The following is a 21,614-nucleotide window of genomic DNA, read 5'->3' as shown; positions in this document are numbered from 1 at the left end:
TGTTCTTTAAAAACAAAGAAAAAACAAACATTTCTTTTTTTTTCCTCAAACATGCATGTATTCCCATTTTGTTTTTATTCTTTCCTTTTGCATCCTCTATAATCCTACAAAATAATATTAGTCAGGAGAATTCACACTAGTCACCTGACAAAGATCTTTGACAAGCCATAGAGGATTCTGTTAAGCGGGTAGAATCTGAATTAGAACTCTGTGCAACATGCACATCAGAGACAAGGCATCCATATTAACAGTGTTATAGATGGAGCCTTCAAGGGAGGAGGTATCCGTAACTATAAAGCAAAATGCAGGAAGTTTCTCAAAATAAAAGTCTTATGAGAATTTGTGTGTAAAGAGCCTGGACAGGGAATACAAATATGAAACTACAGAAAGAACAGGTATCTGAGTAGAATTAGAAAAATTTCACTTTCTTGCTAGAGCAGGTTGGGTGTTTTTTCTTTAGATGCAATTACCATTTTATCAACATCTCTTCATAATCACCAGAAATAGTCTACAATTTGGGGAAGTCAAAACAAAAAAAATATTCCAGGAGGTAGCATGGTCTTCCCTTAATTTAATTCAATGTTCTTAAACTCCCAAAGTATACTTAAACTCTTTCCCTTTCAAGAACAACAAAAGCACAGATTTTATGAGTACTCACCACTGTCTTCAACCATGAAATGAAAAATGTCACTGGTGGCATTGTCACCCCCTCGTAAAACATAGCATATCTTCATATCATCAATATCAGCTGGAAAGAGTCAGGAAAAAAATACATTTGTTTTAAATGCTGAAGGTAGGAAATTGTTTTTATAGCAAAACTTGACATGTAACAAATAGTTTATCTTCAACAGAGAAAGGTCAAGGTTCTCCAGCAGAGCTCAGGAATTTCAGTATTAACAGTGTTGAAGTTTTACAGTTACCATTCGCTCTCTCTCCCTTCCTCCTCCCCAGTGCCCTCATTCTTTCAAAATGTATTTACAAAGAGAACTGAAAGGAAAAGTAAAAATATGGGTTCAAAAGTCTGAACTATTTCATATTTTTTAGTGGTGCATTTTCTTAAAGAGAGGTATATCTACACTAAAATATTGATTCTATCATTCTTCATCCTGAAATGTACTTGTAGAGGTCACAGATAATTTGTGGCTGACATGGGTGTAAAATCCAGGACATTTTTTAGGTTAAATTCTACCCTCCATTCCAGATGCAAGACAAATTAGTCCACATGGCCCCTCCACCCCACCTTTACAAACAGGCTACTTCTGGCATGTGGTCTGCTTCTAGGTTAGGATATGTCTACACCTTCTGCAGTAGAGAGATCTCAGTATCTTTAGTCCCCCACAAAAATGCCCTCTCCACCAGACCATCCTTCCTAACAGTATGATTTCAAAGAAGGTGGCATTTAATCTACATGAACTGTCATAAACATGAATGTTGCTCAAACACTTACAGTTATTGACTGTTTTAAGAACCTGAACAGATGCAATTAAATTATACAGACAGGACTTCAGTAAGAAAAAATTAAACGCACGACTTTGAATCATCAATTGCAATAAAGTATGTAAAAGGTACACAAATATTTATTAATATTGTGTTCCTGATCTCCTTGAGCAGTGATGAGAAATATGTAACACAAAAAAACTTTTTTGTCACTTTATTTGAAAGACTGCTGTTGGTAAAAACCCTTATCTGATACTTTTTCTATGAAAAAGTGTTTGAAATTAATAGCATTAAAGTGAAGATCAAGTATCACTCAAGTTCTCCTCCCATGTTAGGGCATACGCATTAGTAAAAAGAAGCAAAAAGCACTTTTGTTAGAGCTCCCCAAAACCTGTAATTCCAAAAGTAGCCAGATATCTTCTATGGCAAACAAGTTAAAAACATTATCAGCAAATATATGGCACTGAAGAATCTCTTCCATAAATGTTTGAAAGATAAAGATCAAAAATTCATGGGGCTGTAAAGAGGTCACAAACAAATACCCCTTCATGCCAGTGGAGCAAATAAATCTTTCATCCTTCAAACAATTACACAGGTACTCAGCTCTGCCCATGTGGGCCTTATCAAAATCCATGGGTCCAACATATACAGATAAGCACTTGAGCTAACATTTGCAGGATCAGGATCACCTCATCTAAAAAAAAAGTCACTTGTCATCCAAATGTCTTAATTTTGTCAAAAAGAACTGCAAAGGAATGACCTCTTTTCTGTTCATTAAGAACATGCTCAGAGTTACTTCAGCAATTCTACACTTTTCTTCCATGGTTGATTAAGTTATGCTAGCTTTACTAAAATTTGTCTAGTTATAAGCACAAATAATTACTGTATAATGACAGTGCCTGCTAAATATTAATATAATATCGGAATTCTCCAACATATTTTTGAAGTCTGTCCAACAGAATTTTCTATTAAAAATAAATATAATTCTCTCCAATAGATCAAGATACTGATTTTGCATTTAGAATTCTGCAAAACTGATGTGCTTATTAAAGGTTACATATAGTAATATATGTACTTCACAAAATAACTCAGTCATCTCTGCGAAAACACTTGCCTGAAGAAGATGAAAATCATTATCGGGGTGAATGCTGAACCAATTCACTGCTTGCAAAGTGCAGTGTATTTGGCTGGAATAGCCATGTAAATGTCTTTGACCTCAGGAGGCTACATGGAGTGCTGAGACATCAGCCGAGCTGCATTACTGACAAGGCAGATCCTTGGCCTCCACTATTGCTACCCATTCTCCCTGACTCCTCAGCACACCTGCAGCGCTGTGGGATGTGACCTGGCCCTTACTCACAAACTGACATGGGACTGCGGACTATCAAATCAGCACTCAGCAGCCTGTCACACTTTGTACATTCAAAACATTATCCAAACATCACCTACGTGCTTGTTATATACCACTAAACTTATTTAAATGTGAAAGACTTGGCAGATCCTTGACAGACTTTCACCACTTTTAAACATCTAATCTTAATGAATATCTGCTATGAACAAACACCAGCCCTAAACTTGCAGAAATGAGTGCAATACAGTTATGCATAAACAATATTCTTTGTATGTATTTTTGTCCTAGGACAGCACTAGACTAGAAATTACCATATAGCAAGTGTTTTTCTTTAAGCTTTGGTGTAAAGCACAAAGAAATAACAATTAATCTAAAGTGTTGCTTTCAGGTGTAACAGTAAGTATCAGACAGTACTTGAATAAACTGAGGAACTGCTTAATGTCTTTTAAGAATATTTTACTTGTTACTGTCACTTGCCTGTCTCTCTCTCTCTTTTGTTTGGATTGTTTTAACAATTAAATAGAAAAGAACATAAAGCAGAATTTGGGGACCTTTTATCAAGAAGTTAATTCTTCCACACTTTAATACTCCCGTTAAGCAATTCCAGTTAACTCTGTGAGCCTCACTAGCAGAAGATTACCTACTGTACTTGTGTCAGAAGTATTAGAAAGCCCCACGCTGATTGTTCCTGAACAAATACACAACAAATCTCCTGGACATAGTATATTCTACACAACTGCATTTTGTCTGGAGGTTTTTAGCTCACCTTGCAAGATAGGCTAATTTCCTTTCTAGCACTTGAAAAAGTTTTGTGGGCAGATATTGAAGAGCAACTCCAAGCATAAAGCAGAAAGTTGTTGGCTAAACAGCTGCTTTTCCCTCGCAGTTACAGGTGATCTGGAAAACCAGACTGCTCAAGCTGCTTTCACACAATGAACCTTGTTTCATCAGTGTTACCTCACCCAAAGCAATCAGGCTGCCTGCTCATAAAACCACAGACCCAAATCCAAGGAATGGGAGAGTGAGGTGGTAGAGTATTAGGACGGACTTTACAAACTATTGAGCAGCTTTCAAAACTCATCTGCATGTGACCCTGAACAGACCCATCTGACATCAAAGCTGACCCAGTTTTGAGTAGGGTTGGAACAAATGACCTCCAGAAGTTCCTTCCAACATAAACTGGAAGACTGTAATGATGTTTTACAAGCTCCATCAGGACCCACCCACATGTTAATGAAACTGGAACTATACAGCATTTTGTAAGAGGTTACCCCACATGGCATGATAGGACCTCTAAAAGGAGGGGAGATCAGAACACGAAAGGCAAGTGTATAATAGCAGGTCCAACAGTCAATAAAGAAGCATTCCAAAGTCAAAACTATTACTCATGGCTGGTTGCAAAATCTGCACTTATATTAAGATAAATGAAGGATACGACAAAAGAGAGTCTTCTTTACACTTGCCTTGAAGATTAGATAATTATTTGTCTTAGGATAGCATAAACATGAAATATGCATAAATCCACTACTCTGGATTTGACAGTGCTTTGCAAATTAATGTTAGTAGGTCACAATGTGAGGGACAACAGTGAACTACACACCGAGTTTTGAGTACGCAGCTTGGTCCACATAAGACCTCTGTGTCTCACATGACTTCTCAAAACCATAGCTTTCTAGACTCAGCCAACTCTTTTTATCTTCCTGCCACTCACAGCCTCTCCCATGCCCAAAGCAGACACAGGTAAGAGGGCATCTGAGCAAAAAGGGAAGCAAAAGACAATGCCCTTTCATACACAACTTCAACTCCGACATTATTCTCTGACCTCCAGCAAGTTCTCCTTCCCTGTCCTCAGCAGATGTATTATCCCTGTGCGAGCTTGGTGCTTTCTGCCTTTCAGAAGCCTTTCATGCAGCCTTTCCAGACACCTCTTCTCCCCCAAGTGCTTGGCCTTGCATTCATAAGACATGTTAATGTGCTTGCTTCATAAAATACAAACCATTATAAAAAAACATTTAGTAAGCTGAGAAGAGAGATACCACAGATATAACACAGATTCTCCAGAGGTATTTGCTTATAGAGGCTAAAGGATAAAATTATTAAAGAAATGTGTATTTCTTAGAAGCACTCTTCAACTCAACACAAATTAGAGTGTTTGTGCCAGTACTGTCAGGGAACCTGTGAAGTTATATTGCTGTCTGGGAATCCTCACCAGCTTTAAAACCAATTTTTCCCAAGGGTTGTATGCTTCTCACCCAGCTCAGGTAGCCTCAGGATACGAAGAAAGCCCACATGAAGACCAGTGAGCATGCCATGTGTTTGAACTGCCAACTGAAAGACAGATAGCAACTCCATTTTGGTCATCTGACAAACGTGTACCTGGCCACGTGGCATGAAAGAGAATGGTATAGGTATCTATGCTCACTGCCCCTCCCTTGAAAAAATGAGGTATCCCTGTGCTTTGCTGTGCGGTGGTCGGTTTTCAAGGAACCTCCACTCAGTAATTCTACATTCTCCAATGTAGAAGAAAACACACTAAAAAAGTGATAATCTGTTTATTTGCTAACCCACATTCTCTTCTCTTTCTCACTTATTCTCACAATACTTTTAATACTACTCACAGTTCTACTGAAGCCTTACATTTAACCTTGTATGTGGTGGTTCCCAAAGTTTAGACATGGTCTGGTCCTCCTTCATCCTGTTTTTTGGACTAACACTGCAAAACTTAGAGCAATCCAACCATTCAAAAATTCATCAGGCCTGTTTGCAAGATTTGGTGTATGTGACAAGAATACCTCCACAGCCAAGACTGTAACATGGGACACATACCAGTATGGGCTCTGTGAAACTACAAGCATTCCCCTCTAGCCTTGCCACCTCCACAGCCCAGCCTGTTTGTGCCCCTTTACTTTTGAGTCTCCATGCAGTTGTGCTGTCTGCTCACTCCCCAGATCCAGGGTGCTCCAAGAAACCTAATTCCATTTTTAATTAACCAGCTATTAACTCATTGCAAAGTAACATGGAAAATTCTCTGGAGAATAACTAATGCACTCCTTTCAATTAAAGTTATCGCATAGCCTGCGTTGAGGCTTTATTTCAGAACATAAGGCACATGTGGTTTTCATACTATTTATACCACCTAGTATATTAATTCCATGTAAAAAGTAAGTACCACTGACATAATTTTAAAGCATTTACATTACCTTTTCATTTACCGCAAACACTTTGTGGTTAAGATTTGTGTAATTAAGGCAACAAATGCAGTCATAATATATTACTTCCCCATGTTTGGGAAATGATTTTGCTTTTACAGTTCACTGTGCTCAGACTGTACAGCAACTGATACCCTAGCCATGGTATGACCATTAGTTAATAATAGCTTGGCCACTCCTATATCTTTTTCTAAATAAAACTGTTTAAAGAAGGCACTCAGTTTCTAAAGATCTGGAGCCACGTGCAGCCCAATTCTCTTATCTAAATTTCTATCACTGATAGAAAGTCCAAATACTAGTTATTTGGATGGTAAGGTCTGCAAAGCAAAGATATTTCCTTATTCAGTGTTTATCCAGTAGACCATTTCTCCTGTTTAAAGCTGTCACAGATGCAATAAATAATAAAAAGAACTAAAAAATAATAAAGCCATTATATATAATTTCATTGTTGTGAAGTTTCTCCTATCAATTACTATAGAGTTTAGCATGAAAAAGAATGTTTTCAGTGATTTAAAGAAAGCACAGAGTATTGTAATACCTTGGGTGAACTGACTGATGCTATGGTTGCCTTTCCCCAGGTGGATCAGGAAGCCATGGTGCGGACCCTCTGTGATTCTGATCTTAAGACTAACATGTGAGCTGTCCCTGTCTTCCACTTTCAGCACCTTGTTGGTAATTAGAAATCCAATGTGACCTGTGGCCAAAATACGGAGAGTCTGAGCACCCTTATTTATTACAACTTGAGGTACACTGTTGTCCACAGCCATTATTCGAATCTTCATAGTTTGAGGTTTCCTCGTTTCAAACACAGTGTTGGGGAAGACATAGAAATCAGTATGAGTGCCATCTGTAACAGTGAAAGAGAAGCTGTCCTCAACTGAGTCTGTGCCATCATGTTTGTAGCTGATTAGATTTTCATTTAGATCTTGTTTAGTGAAGGTGGTGACTGGCCTGGAATTATTGAACATTATCTGACCATGAACTGGTATTTGAGTGATAATAAATTTCAGCAATGCATCAGGTGTATCTCTGTCCTCTGCAGTCAGTTCAAATGGGGTTATCAGTTTGTGTTCATTTTCGCTCACCACCAGGCTATGGATTGTGACAATGGGCTTCTTATTGTCCACATCACTGATAGAAATTCTGAAAGTACGAAATACAGGGTTATAGCCATCAGTCACCTCGAACTCAAAGCTGTCCATTTTCACCTCATCTTCCGAAGTGTGAATGTAATAGACTTTATTGCCTGCTAATAGGAGTTGAGTAAAAGTGGAGATGGGTACCCCAGGCTGATCTGTGCATTCAAGATGGCCACGAACAGGTGCTCTGGTAATAGTGAAAACTAAGTTCTCATCTGGACTATTCAGGTCACTGGTGCTAAGCAAATCAGTAGTAAGGGTTACCTTCCCTCCTTCCTTCAAAGAAACTCCTTTGCTGATTACGTCTGGGAAGACAATATCAATGCTACCAATTGTCACATAAAAGTAGCGGTCAATGAGAGGATTTATTCCATCTGTCACATCAAACTTGATAAGATCACGAACTCCTTCTTGGCCAAAATGCATATATCGAATTAAGTTTCTATCCACTTCATCTTGGGTGAAGTTCATCCCCAAAGTGATATTCTCAACTCCACCTGAAGGCTTTTTTCTCTGCAAGAGGCCTTGTCCTGGCCCATATCTTATAATATATGTCAAGGTTTTGTCTTCAGAATCCAGGTCAGTAGCCTTCAATATTCTGTTATGAATAGTTCTAGTTTCCCCTATTTCTATTTCCAAACCATCGTTGATGGCCATTCTGGGTGTCTCATCATCTACAGGAATAACCATGATGAATACCGTTTTCCTAACAATATGTTTACCATCTGTGAGTTTCACCTCAAAACTGTCCTCCTTTGTCTCAGAGTCATCGTGTTGATAGAGTATGTTGGAGCTCTCTGTTATCTGATCCAACATGAAGCTCTCCACTAGAACACTTCCATTGACCAGCTGGTTCACAATGTGGCCATGCCTGGGAAGCCTGGTGATTGTGAAGGTTAACTCATCAGCAGGGATGTCCGCATCAGCTGCGTTGAGGATAGGGGTATCAATAACCAGGCTCATGCCTTCCATCACAACAAACTCTCGCGTAAAGATTTCAGGCTCTTCATCGTTGATCGGCATAATGACAATGGGGAAAAAGTGCCGTTGGGAAAAGTTAATGCCATCGGAACAGCGGAAAGCAAATCTGTCTTCAACGGGTTCTACACCCTTGTGTATACTTTGGACATAAAAAATGTGCCTTTGACGGAGGTCTTTCAGCGTAAAAGCACTTATAGCAATACCTGCTCTGGATTTTTCAGATCCTGGAGCTGGAGAGATATTCTCTACATACCCAGACGTTGGCTGAGCAACAATGGTGCAGAGTATATCATCATTAGGAGTATCCACATCTTTAGCCCTGAGATGAGCAGGAGTAATGACCCGTTTGTCACCTTCCATTACCATGAACTGCTCCTCCATAAAAATCTCTGGGGCTTGACTGTCAACAGGAAGAATGGTCACCAAGACTGAAACACCTTGAACAACATTGCCTCTAACACTCCACTTCTCAGACAGGTCAGACAAGGTAAGGTTGAAGGTATCTTCTTTGGGCAGAAGGCCTATTTCACCACCAGTGTGAGCATATACCACAGCACCATCCAGCAAATCTCTCTGGGAAAATGTCTCTGCAGGCACCCCTTGGACCAAGATCTTCCCATGCTGAGGAGGACCCTCCACAATGAAAGTCAGCATTAAGTCATCTGTATCCTCATCCGTGCCTTGAATGACATTAGCAGTGATTTCAGAAGCACCATTCTCCAGTACATCCAGGTAGGAACCAAGAGTGCCTGGGGGCAACCGTAGCGTAGGAACCTCATCATCAACTGGGTGCACGTTCATTTTCAGTGTGATGGGCACAAAATGAACCCCATCACTCACATCAAGCCTGCAGGTATCACTGTTGGTCTCAGCTCCACTGTGCACATACACCACCCTCCCTTGTCTGATATCCTCCAGGCCAAAGACACCTCCTGGAATCAAACTGTACCCAGAAAGTCGCAACTGGCCATACCGAGGAGCCTGGGTCAGGATAAATCTGAGACGGGCAAGCTCAGTGTCTGTGTCACTGGCATCCAGCTCAGTTGGACTAAGGACATAGCTGCCTCCCTCAGGCAAAGTGAAGCCAGTATTAGTGATTTCAGGAGGCTGGTTATCCACAGGTTGCAGGTAGATGGTGAAAGTCCCTTCGGCTGTATTGCCAGCTGCATCTTGCACTTGATACTGAAACTGAATTAAATGAGGAGCCACCCCCAGCTCTTCCTGTGGGGGTCGGTACGATATCTTGTGATGATTGATCTGGGCTTGGGTGAAGTGGGTAACTTCGACAGAGTGATCCTCAGTAAGCACAAGGGATCCAAGGCGGGCTCCATATACATCTGGAGGGTGGTTAGGATCTGTGTCAGTGGGCGGCTGGGTTATTGTGTAGCGGAGTTCACGGTCCCCTGAATCCTGATCTACGTAACATAAGTGCTTCCTCCGAAGTGGGGTCACCTGCTGTTCCGCAACTATTAAGTGCAGGCTACTGCTACTATGCAGCTCTGGGGCTAATCTGTCAACAGGATGTACCCGGATCACAAAAGTCTGTGGTCCAGAGCGGTTGGGTGGGTCATTGTCATCCTGGACTCTAAAGACAAACTGGTCCAACACAACCCCAGGACCTGGGCTGTGAGGCCCAAAGTGGTGGTAATAGAGACGCCCTTCCACAATGTCCTGCTGTAGCCACTCTCTCACTGGCTTTTCATAGATTAGGGAGCTCCCTGCTAAACTCGGCACCCTCCTCCAAGAAAAGCCCTCATCTTCTTCCTCCTCTTCCCAGCCAGGAGGTGGCTGTGCTTGACGGAGGAGGAGCTGCCCAGCAGTGGGGCCAGACTCCACTGTGAAGAGCAGGATGGCATCCTGCGAGTCAATGTCAGTGGCACTAAGAGCACGGGTGGTAATGGGCACTGTTTCACCCTCAGCCATGGCCAGCCCTGTGTTAGCATTGAGTAGGGGTGGCTGGTCATCAGTGGGCACCAGAGTAATGGGGAAAAGAAATTCAACATGGTGGCGAGAGCCACCATCTTCCAGCCGCAGCACCAAGTTGTCACTGAGTGGAGACTCGCTGCCATCATGCTGGTAAATGACCCGGCCAGCTGCCAGCTCAGCCACTGTGAAGTGTTTACGAGGGGCAGCAGGTACTGGGGTGTCCTCCAGCAGAGTGAGGTAGCCATGTCTCAGCCCTGCCACCACACTCACCCGCACCTGCTCAAGGTCATCCTCATCACTGATCACCAGGTTGGGGCTGGGACCAGGGCCTGAGAGAGGCCGTGACTGCCCCTCATAAAGCACAAGGCCAGTGTTGCGGGTCACCACAGGTGCCAGGGTGTTCATGGGTTTCACCACAATCACAAAGGCGAAGGGCTCTGAGGCAGCACCCTCTGGGTCCAACACCTCCAGCTCGAGCTCAAAGAGTCGTTCCCGATCCGAGTCCTCCGTGGGTGGCTGGTAGGCAATGCGCAGCTCCCTCACATCCTGCTGGCTGAAGGAGGAGACAGGTAAACTCCGGTCGTCTGTGCTGACCATGTAGCCCTGGCCAGGGCCAAAGGGAGAGGTGATGTTGAAGAGCAGCAGGTCTGGTGGTGACTCGGCATCCTCAGCTGCCAGCATATCAGGTGTGAGGGCGGTGAGGACAAACTGGTCCACCTCCATCATGAGCATGGCCAGGAAGCTAGGTTTGGGGGCCACATTCTCAGTCCCGGCCCGGATTCGCACAAGCACCTGGAAGTACTCGCGCTTCAGCAGTGCCCCACCTCCCGCCGCCTCCCACAGCTCTGCCACCAGCGGCACCAGGTCACGGTTGGGGGAGCCGCCGGCTGCTGTGTGTCGGTAGCGCAGCCCCAGGCGCAGGAACTCCTCGCAGTCCCACATCACGGCGGGTACCGGGCCGCCCCCCGCCGCCGCCTCCCCACCCGCGGCCGCCGGTGCCGCCGCCGGGGGAAAGTTGAGGATCTCTCCGTAGCGGGGCAGCCCGGCCAGCGGCGGCAGCAGGCCCACCCGGCAGCGCTGCCGGCCCGGCTCGAAGGCGAACTCCAGGCTGCGGGCGTCCAGAGGGTTACTGGTGCCTCGCAGGCGTTCCACGGTAAGGGGCAGGTTGCGGGTGACGATCTCCAGCTGGGTGAACAACACCTCCACCTCCAGCACCAGGGGCAGCACCAGGGCGCGGCTTGGGGAGTCGTAGCGCAGCTGCAGGCGGACGCGGTCCCGCGCGGGGCTGCGGCCACCCAGGTGCCAGTACCGCACCTCGTGGGCCCCGAAGTCGCAGGGGAAGCGCCTGGGACTCAGGTGGCCCGGGCGCTGCCACAGAGGATCCTCGTCCAGCACGGTGAGGTGGCACCGGTCACCCGGCTGCACCTGTAGCACCAGGTCCCGCGCGGGGTCCAGCCAGGCGGAGCGGCCCAGGGGCACCCGCAGCCCGCGGTTGGCCACCACGACAGAGGCCGCCTCCGGCGTCCACGATGAGGAGACGGCGACGCTGCCTGGCGGTGGCTGCGACGCCCCCACACAGACGAAGCCGGCCAGCAGCAGCAAACCGGCCAACAGCCGCCGCGGCGCGGCGGGGAGAGCCTGCATCATCCTTGCCGGCGGAGCGAAGCGCCGGGAACTGCCGGCAGCGGCGTCTGCGCTCCGCAGGGCCGAGTCGCGGCCGCGCTCCTGCCGCCGGTGCGGCCCGTCCGCAAACATTCGCCCCACACACAAACTGCACTCTGAGGGGAGCGCGCGCCCGGCTCTGGAGGGGAGCCCCAGGAGCTACGAAGCCCCACCCTGCGCCTCTGAGCGGCCAATAGATTCCCGCGGGGGGCGAAGCCCTCTGGCCCGATTGGACAGAGCAGTTTGCCAATCTTGCAAGGTAGAGGGGGCACAGCCTCCTCCTCCCTCCCCCGGCCCTTCAACAGGTTGTTCTGTGGAAGGGGCCAAGAAAGTGGCGCGCCGGGTCCTGGCCGTGCGGGAACCGGGTGGGGAAGCGGGAACAACGGATCTCCCTGCTAGTGCTGATCGCCTTACTGGCAGCCACCGCGGGAAAGGCGCCGCGGACCTCCCGGAGCCCGGTTGGGGGGTGCTGCTTGCCCGCGGCGGAGGAGCACACCTCTGCCAGCCCCGGGAGGCACCAGGAGCGCCCCACCGCTCCGCGCCTCCCCGCTCTCGCCTTAAATCCTGGCTTCCTGGTGCAGAATTAGAGAGGGGCTGCTCATGAGTCACCACGGGGCAGGGCTCGGGGTTTCCCTTCTCCTTAGGGTACGGGGCGACAGGTGAGCGCGGGGCGGCAATGACCACGGGTAACGGCCGCCCCCGCGTTCCCTCGGCGGCAGGAACGGGGTTGCCCGGGAGCCGGTTACCGGGGGACGGGGAGGAGAAAGGTGCCCGAGAGAAACCGGGGCGGGTCAGGCCGGGAGAAGCGCCCCGGAGCTGCCGGCAGAGCGGCGGGGGGGTGGTGGTGTGGTGTGGAGACCCGCCCGCCAGCACCGCCTGTCTTTGTGCAGAAAGAAAACGGATAAATATCCTCGGGCAAAACACGTTCGTTAATATCCAGTTTCATTCCTCGGAGGTGACTAGCGACAGCACTGAGTGAATAAAAGCTGCACAGTATTTCTGCCATCTTGTGTATGCACTTATAAAACGTATTAATAAGAGCCTGAGCTAGCAGGAGTTATTTGCCTTTTAAAATTCCTAATGGCAGGCTGGCTTTTTATTCACCGTCGCTCACAGCTGCTAAAATTCTTTCTTGTTAATGAAATGTGATACACAGTCGTTTTGTGTGCTTTGATTTGGATTTTGTTGTTTTAAAAAAGGTTTCTAACAATAGAAAGTGAAAAATACTAAGGAGGAGCAGATTCAAAAAGGACCTAAGGCTGTTTGGAAATTACTTAGTGTAAATTTGTGATGCCTTCTTTTAAAATAATCTTTGAAGATATCTTTCAAAGGTGGAGCAACATTATGGCATGTGATCTTGTTTTCTGTATGAAAAACTAGAATTTGGGATTTCAGATGTGGGCACAGTCAGCCACATATATATGAATATATATAAATATAAATAAATATATTACATATAAATATTCATTCCAACAAATAATTCAGCTTGGTTTGGTTTAGGGGGACATCAGCAGACATCTGTTGTACAACACTGGATTACTGTAGTATGTGAGGTACATTTATATTGTATTATTGACATACCCGTGGAAAACTGCAGAAAGTTATTTTGTTTATCAGGTCTATACTGAACTATGGACTTTGATACTGCTGCAGGAAATAGTAATTCTAGTAGTTAGATATCTAATAAGCAACACTAATACAATTTCTTTACCCTTATGAGGCATTCACCCTGGATTTCCACAAATTCATTTATTTTTTCTGAATCTCAAAGGAAGGTAATTCAATAGAAAAAGTTGAATCCCAGGACCAAGGATCTCCCATAGTTTCACAAACATGGTGTTAGTATCTCTTCTTGTCAAAGATTATTATATTCAGGATTGAGTGATCAGAATTGCCTAGATATAATTGTCTAGTGTCAAGTCCTGGGTTCTGTTTTAAAACAAATAAATATTTAACAAACAAACCACAAACAAACTACTGACCCAGCACAGTGATCTGAGGTAGCATCAGAGTGATTTGAGGGCATAACTGCCTACATGGGCATAAATAGCTTAACTATGTATAGTATCTGATTCCAAATTTAACCTGTAGTAAAATCAAGTTTTACAGAAGCAATGTTGAGTAGAAATCTTCACATTTATTCACTTAAAGGGAGAAATATTTTCCTTGTTTTCAAAACTAACTCCATTTTGCAGAGTTTGCCACTCAAACCATGTGTGTATGTGCATATATATGTGTTTGTAGAGAGACTTAGTGGAAAAGGGTAATAAACCTCTTACAAATATCATCTAGCTTTTTTATTTGTTGTTATAACAGAAGAAAAATATGAGGTATGAAATAAAAAGCACACTTGTTTTTTTTTCAGTTTGTAATATTGTTAGACTGTTAGGGATAGCAGGTAAACATGTACCTTTAAAATGTTTTTGTCTTTAATGTTGATGTGTTTTGAACCAAGTTTGTAACAGAGAAATCTCTTCTCTGTTAAAGTCAGGCCAATGTTTGTTGTGATGTTTATCAAGAGATCTCATCTGGGACATCTCTTTTCAGTTGGTAAAGAGAGTTAGATAAATTTGGTAGAAGAGGGAAAAGCTTTTGCAATACTTGTGTTGAAAGTAAATGCAGAAAGGCATTCTAACAAATAAATATGTGAGAGATTTAGCTTCTTAACTGAAAAACAAACCCAAAACCTCAAGAGAAAAGCAGTGAAGAGATGGGATTGACCCATATCTCATAGAGGAATTTCTTATTTTCAGTGGTCATAGGGTCAGATATTTTGACATCTGTTATCTCCATGACCAAATAGTAAATCTCCATGGACAAACAGGAGAAGTCCTCTTAATTTTTAGCAGTTGCTGTCTTGTCAAACAAGTCAATGAGCTCTTGTGCCACAGACCAAGTACAAAGTGCAAGATGTGATTTTTTTTTTTTCCTTTTCAGAACACAACATAAAGTAAAAAGTGCTCCAGGTTATGAAGTTGATAAGAATTTTGAAAGGATTTTCCTTGACTTGCTGACTGATTGGCTTCTGCCAACACTTGTGCTCAAATCATACTTGAAGAAAATTAATCTTGGCTAAATTCTGATCTCATGACTTGGCTGTAAATCCAAAGCGTTTTCCTACCAATTGTCTCTGAAGTCCATGTAATAAATCAGAATTGGGGCCAATAGCAAGTCCATTGGTCTTTTAAAACACATTTTTGGTGAATAAAGTAACTGGGGGAAAAAAAAAAAAGAGTGTACGTGTCCCTTTGTGAAAGCTTGCAGCTCTGCTACACTACTACACTATATTTCTGAATCTAAACAGAAAGACAAAGAAGACCTGGTCATTTATCAGAATATTAATAAATGAAAGTGTGCTCTTGGAAATTTAGCGATGAATCTTCTGAAATAAATTACCTGTGAGGTTCGGCAGGATAAATCTATATTTTAAGACATTTATTTATTTAAAAATGAATGCAAATCTATTATTTTCTTAAATAGAACCCTTTCTGAGAGCATCTGGCTTCTGATTTTGATGTTGCATCACAGATTTATATTCCTTATTGAAACCTATAAAACTCTCAGTTCCTGTGTAAGGCAAACAGAAGTTTACTGTTCACCAAGTCTACATATGAATTTACAGTTATCAAAGACTGCCCTCTGTTGATATAGTATAATCTTAACATCTTAATGGTAACAAAACCCAATTTTTATTATTACATTGCTTTTTGCAAGAGTTTTGTACTTAATGATGAAATTAATTCCAGAGATGGTCCTCTAATAAATTAGTAAAAATGGAACAATTTTGATGATTAAATGCTGGGAAAGGAGATTAAATACAACATAAAAATGTTAGGGGTTTTTAACATTTTCCAAATAGATAGCATGAATATTTCATAACTTAAAAGTACAAAAAGATGTGCCATCTTCTGCCAAGATATATTAACTGTCTTGCCAAGGAAATAAGGAGAGCACGGAGAGAGGATGGAAACAGCAAATGAGATTCATGGGAGCATATGGACATACTTATCAGTTGTATAAGTAATTTTGCTATTACAATTCAACCCTGAAGGCCATGTAAATGCAAGGTGAAGTACCTACTGTGGCACAAAAAATATTTTCTTCACTAACAATATGACAGGTGATTTGGTGTGCGAAGACCAAATAACACTCCTGTATAAATAACCTGCTGAAACAAAGTAAAAATTGAAAATATTGAATCAGCCAGGTGAGAGTGTCTCAGTTCCTGTATGTAGCTGTACTTAACCAACAACTGTTCTGTTGCTTCCATACTCGCTTTTTCTTCTCTAATTTCATTAATGAATCATAGAATCACAAAATCATAGAATTGTTTTGGTTGGAAGAGACCCTCAAGATCATGAAGTCTAACCATAACCTAAATCTGGCACTAAACCTTGTCACTCATCTGTACATCTTTTAAACACCTCCAGGGATGGTGACTCCACCACTTCCTTGAGCAGCCTGTTCAACTGCTTCAGAACCCTTCCCACAAAGAAATTTTTCCTAATACCCAATCTAAACCTCCCCTGATGCTCACTTGCTACTTGGGAGAAGAGACCAACACCCTCCGTGCTACAACCTCCTTTCAGGTAGTTGGAGACAGTGATCAGGTCTCCCCTCAGCCTCCTTTTCTCCAGGCTGAACAACCCCAGTTCCCTCAGCTGCTCCTCATCAGACTTGTGCTCCCGGGCCCTCACCAGCCTCATTGCCCTTCTCTGAATTCACTCCAGCACCTCAATGTCTTTCTTATGATGAAGAGCCCAAAACAGAACACAGGATTCAAGGTGCAGCCTCACCAGTGCCAAGTACAGTGGAACAATCACTTTGTTAGTCCTGCTGGCCACACTGTTCCTGATGCACCACAGGATGCTGTTGGCATTTTTGGCCACCTGGGCACACTGATGGCTTATGTTCAGCTAACTGTTGACCAATTATTATGCAAATGGATATTTTTAAATTATAAGGCGTAGTTTTTTGCCTGAGTATATGGAAGTGTACTGCTGAACTGTAACTTTCAGTCATCCTTTTTCTGCCAAGTATCTCAAGAGGCACAGTAGCTAACTCTGGAATCCTCTTCTTCCCAAGATGTCTTCTTTACCATCACACTCTGTAAATGTAGCATTGTCTTGTACTGTTCTCTGCTTTTTTCATGACTTCTGTTTCAGTCCAAATATCCGTTGCCCTGAAGGCAGAGATGTTCCTGAAAAGTCCAACATAACTAAATCTTGCATCCACAGTTTGATTTCCCTTTGTCTCAGGTAAATCTTTTCCTTGTAGTGTGAAGAAGCTTCACTGGCTTCTGTCAGGGTAAGGTTTCATTCCTTGACTAGTAAAACTGTTATATTCTGTTTTCAAAGTTGTTTTCTGTTTATTCTAGGATGAGTGTAATGCTGGTTTCTACATTTCATGTACCTACAGTAAATGTAACTACATAACCCAGCCAACATTAACTCCAAAGTCCAGTCCAAAATCACCCTCCATGTTTCTAAAGCTCTTCTTAGACTTTTGTCTTACTACCTTATGTTCCTGCTGCTGCTGCCCCAGTAATCGTTTTCACCTGCCTAACACTGGCATCCTGCCCACTCTCCATGTCTCTAGTGCTATTTTTGTGTCAACCTTGGCTCTTTGAAAACCTACTTTTCAAGTCAACCTTCAAGCTCCTTCTCACTTTAGATGTCATCAATAGCAATGTATTTTCTTTGACTTTTTTTTCTTCTCTGCCTTTTGATCACTCTTACTCTTTTTGTTTCAAAGCCAAAATACAACTTCTTGATCTCCTCTTAACAATTAGAAAAGACTTGGTAATTTACTAGAATAAATAAGTAGCTCTATCAAGCTTCCTTACCTATGGTTTATGTCTTGTGTTTGGACTCTTTGAAGTTTTTTTACTGTGATTGTGGAATTTATAAAGTTACTTTAAAATGTATGCTGACACACAGACACTTTTTTGATGTCTAATGAAAGCTACAATTAATACACTACAAGCAACATAGCTGATTTCAAAAAATATTTAAAGACCTAGACTTTTTGAGTCCTTTCTTTTATTTCTCCAGGATGAAATTGGTAAGTGATTGGAACTGTTCTTGACAGGAACTGGCCAAATGCTGTCACTGATGACAACGACAAGTTCATCTTAACATCCAATCCAGAATAGGAATGTGTTGGTATGAGTATGTATTGTGTTAGACTATATTTATCTAAATTATAACTGAAATAATGTTTCAACAGGGAATTATTAGTAAGACATTTATTGCTTATAGATAAATAATTAATAGCTGGTGGAGGTCAACATGGTGAAATCTTCCATGTTTATACATTTATCTGAAATCACAATTCTTATTTTTTGTTTTCTTTTTTTAAACTTTAAACTGTGTCTATACTGGTTATCTACTCTAATTTATACTGCCATGTTTTATTTACAGGTCACTGAAATTCCAGTACAGTCAAGTGCTTATATATTTCATTAATGAAATAAGTCAGGAAACATCCTTGACACCGTTTTTTTGGGGAAAAAAAAAAAAAAAAAGAAAAAAGAATAAAACCAGAATGGAGACTACTTAGTAGATAAGGGATCAAATCCAGCCTAGGTTATTTAACTCCTCCTGTCCCACAAATGCCATACAACCACATATTTTCTTGTTAGGACACATGGAACTTCATTGTTGTTGTTGTTTGTTTTGTTTTGTCTTTTGTTTTTGTTTGTTTGGTTTGGATAACACATACCTATTATAAAAATTGTAACAGGGATTTATTTCCCTTCCTCTTTCTTTCTGTTCTTCTACTTTCAGAAAGGATGAATAATGGCTTCTCAGTAAAGCTTTTTTTTCTGTGCCTTGTGTGCATTTTGACATTTGCAATATCAGCATTTTATTAGTGTAGCCTGTGGAAAACATTAATGGCTGAAAGAGCAGAGATCACTTGGTTGGTGCTGGAGTTAAGGTTATCCAGCTGATGGTGGAATGTTCTCAAATGGACAGAAAGTGAGAGAGAATCAAATTCCAATTTTCATGACAGAATTGTTTATGAGTCCACATTTGATCTCCGTATTGAAACTATGAGTTTATAAAGTAGGAGTTTAGATTCATTTCATTCTAGCACAGATGTTTAAGATGACTGAGGTGAAACTTTTTGGAGTAGCCCATTCATCTCTATTGACTACAGTTTAGTATCTTTGGTAGTGACGGTGTTCTGGCTATTATGATTAAGTGTTACCTATTTAAATAAGCAGAGGAAGATTTGTACATAAAGGTAATCTAATTTAATAGACTTAACAGAAATTACTGGCAAAAAATAGAAAAGCCTCTGACCATGTGAGCCAATCTTATCTCCTGGCCTGCCATAGAAACAGATAATTAAGAATATTTGCCCACAATTAACTTTCTTATGATAAGTCTATGAAGGAGCTTGTGCATGCTGAAATTTCATTCAGAGGATGATCTTCCTCCTTGATGGGTCACAACGGTTAATCATATGTTTTGTGTTTAGCTGAATGATCAGTGGTGGGGAGAGACTGTATTGTGCCAAGTACTTACATGAAATTAAGGTAGCACATTCAAAAAGCCAATCAATTTTCCTCTGAAGAAGTGATGTCAGTGGTTGAGAGGCTTTTATAACATGAGCATGACGTTGTTCTTCTCAAAACAATTGCAGCAATATCTAGATGTGTGTTACTATCTTCTTGTGTGTTTTGGATGGCTGCTAGTCTTATGGAAGGAGGGAGGTATGCTTATCTGTGGGTAAGTTGAATTGTTGATAACAGTGCAGTAATTCTGCAGCTGACAGAATTATATTTAGTAATAATATTTAGAATCATTTGAATGTACCTGAGCCAAGATGTTGATTTTTGCCTACTAACAGTACTCTTTTTTATCAACTAAATATTTTTATACACACCTTTACTATAAACATGGCAGACTGCACATTTTATACAGTATACAGTCATGTTCCATGACAAAGATTGTTAAACTAGATCTGGAACATTAGGCAAACAAGCTGTCAGGTATCCCCAAATTGAATGCTTTTACTGATTCAGGACATTATGGTATGTGTCATAAAATGAAACAAATTCTTTTGAAGGATGATCCTGCCATTTCTGTGTTGACCTTGGATAACTATTAAAATTGCATATCAAAGGCTGAAGAAACTGTTGTTTAAAGCACTTAAGATAGCCTTCACTGTAATTTTCTCTCTCCTGCTTTACAAGAGAAATTTTACCTAATCTTTGTAGCTTCAGTTGTCATAACAAAACCACCCCACACAGGCAGTTTCATCATGTTAGAATTCAAACAGTATCACTGTCAAATACACATTTTCCCATGACTGTAAACTACTGGCCTTCATGTTAGGAGAGCCACAGGCTGGAAAGTAAATGAGAACTAAGCCTTGAGATTGTGAAGAGGACAAGAACCTGCATCCCCCCTCCCTTTTCATATCCAGCTAGTGATGTCAGCCTTTTACTATGTTTCCTTTCTCCATAGAGATTTCCCTCAATTAGCCAATGTTAACTTCACTCCTGTCCTGCTCACAACTGGGATGAATACATAGACATCTTAACCTTTTGGGTCTGATATTGGGACTTCCACTCAAACAAATCTCATATTGTCTTCAAAGAGTTTTGCCAATGTAAGAATCAGAAGCAGCTTAAAATATAACAGATGAGGATTTTGTTAACGTACAAGTCATATGGATGAAGGTGTCTGTTTCACCTGTATAACTATTAAAATTCGGCATTTGTAACATTGCAAGTTGAAGTCCAGCACTTCTGTAAATTTGTTTCAAACCAGGTCTCCAAACTTTAATTTACATTCAAATGAACCATTAATTAATGTCAACATACACTATGCAGTAGGAGCTGTTCTACAGCAACAACTATAAAACCTCTGGATCAAACTGATTTTACCTTACCAGCAATGCAGAAGGTGTTCATCACAGACAAACCCCAGCAATTAACAAGTAAGAATCCCAATTTCAAGTTACAGCTCATTTTAGAGGGAAGGTTTTTGAAGGCAAGAATAAGCACTTGATGCCTAACTTCATCTTTCAAGCGACATAGGCATTGACTGGCAGACAGAGAACAGCTAGGATTTGTGTTTGGAGAAAGATATTTGCAGCACCACCAGAGTACAAGTCTCTGGGGCAAAGGGGGCATCATGTACTCACCACGGAGTTGGGATGTGGCAGCTGGCTGCCCTTAAACAAATCCAAAACTTGGGCATGGCAGTTTCAGATTTCCCATCTCAAAATGCATGTGGAAGAGGCAGAATATGACTGCCTAAGCTGAAAGATCCTTTGGTCCTTTCCCCTTTTTAACTTAAATTTTGGAGTAAAATGAGTTTATGGCATTTCAGTAAGGAGAAAATCTTTCAAATATGTGTTCAACAGCCTTATATGGCAGCAGTGTTCTGTGTCATTAATTACCCCTTTGGACATAAAAAGACTGTATTCAGGCCTTTTACTTTAGGTGTCTGACTTTGACCTTGCACCTTACTTCCCCCATTGTCCCAGTAGGAGAAGATCTGAATCACTTGTGACTGTCTTAATATTAGAAATTAAGAAATTTTGACAACCATCAGAACAACATCATGCCATAGAGAGACTCTTCCTATAATCAGTGAAGAGAGATGAGGTTAGAGGCATTGCATCCTATGAAAGATGTTTGGGAAGTGCTCATGTCCTTCCATCCCTGCTGTTGGGAAGCTTAAATTTCTGGTTTAGACAAGGTGCTTAACTTCTAGACTTGCAAAATTAGGTGTGATAAATGCCACTCCAGGTTATCAGAGATTCAAAAGCTCTAAGCCTATTTGCTCCAGGGCTTCAATTTTTAATCATTTAAAAAAAAAAAAAAAAAAAAAAGAAGTTTCAATGCACTTCTACAAGTTCTGCTGCTTCATTTATACTCATATTCCTGAA

At 42.0% G+C, this 21,614-nt stretch overlaps 1 protein-coding gene across 1 annotated transcript in view; it reads right to left on the bottom strand.

Moving 5' to 3' along the window:
• FREM2 (FRAS1 related extracellular matrix 2) overlaps positions 1–11,842 on the bottom strand; it is a 134,005-nt gene extending 122,163 nt beyond the window's left edge. Inside the window, exons 1-2 of the mRNA XM_065829327.2 lie at positions 6,536–11,842; positions 659–748 (exon numbers count right to left, since the gene is read on the bottom strand). Of these exons, the coding sequence (XP_065685399.2) occupies positions 659–748; positions 6,536–11,798 (5,353 nt within the window). The 5' untranslated portion in view covers positions 11,799–11,842. The remainder of the gene's footprint in view (positions 1–658; positions 749–6,535) is intronic.
• Between the last annotated feature and the right edge of the window lie 9,772 nt (positions 11,843–21,614).

This window comes from Patagioenas fasciata, chromosome 1, assembly GCF_037038585.1.
Source record: "Patagioenas fasciata isolate bPatFas1 chromosome 1, bPatFas1.hap1, whole genome shotgun sequence".
In the NCBI taxonomy this organism is placed as follows: domain Eukaryota; kingdom Metazoa; phylum Chordata; class Aves; order Columbiformes; family Columbidae; genus Patagioenas; species Patagioenas fasciata.
Note: the sequence above shows the minus strand (reverse complement) of the source record. Positions and strands in the feature narration are given on the sequence as shown.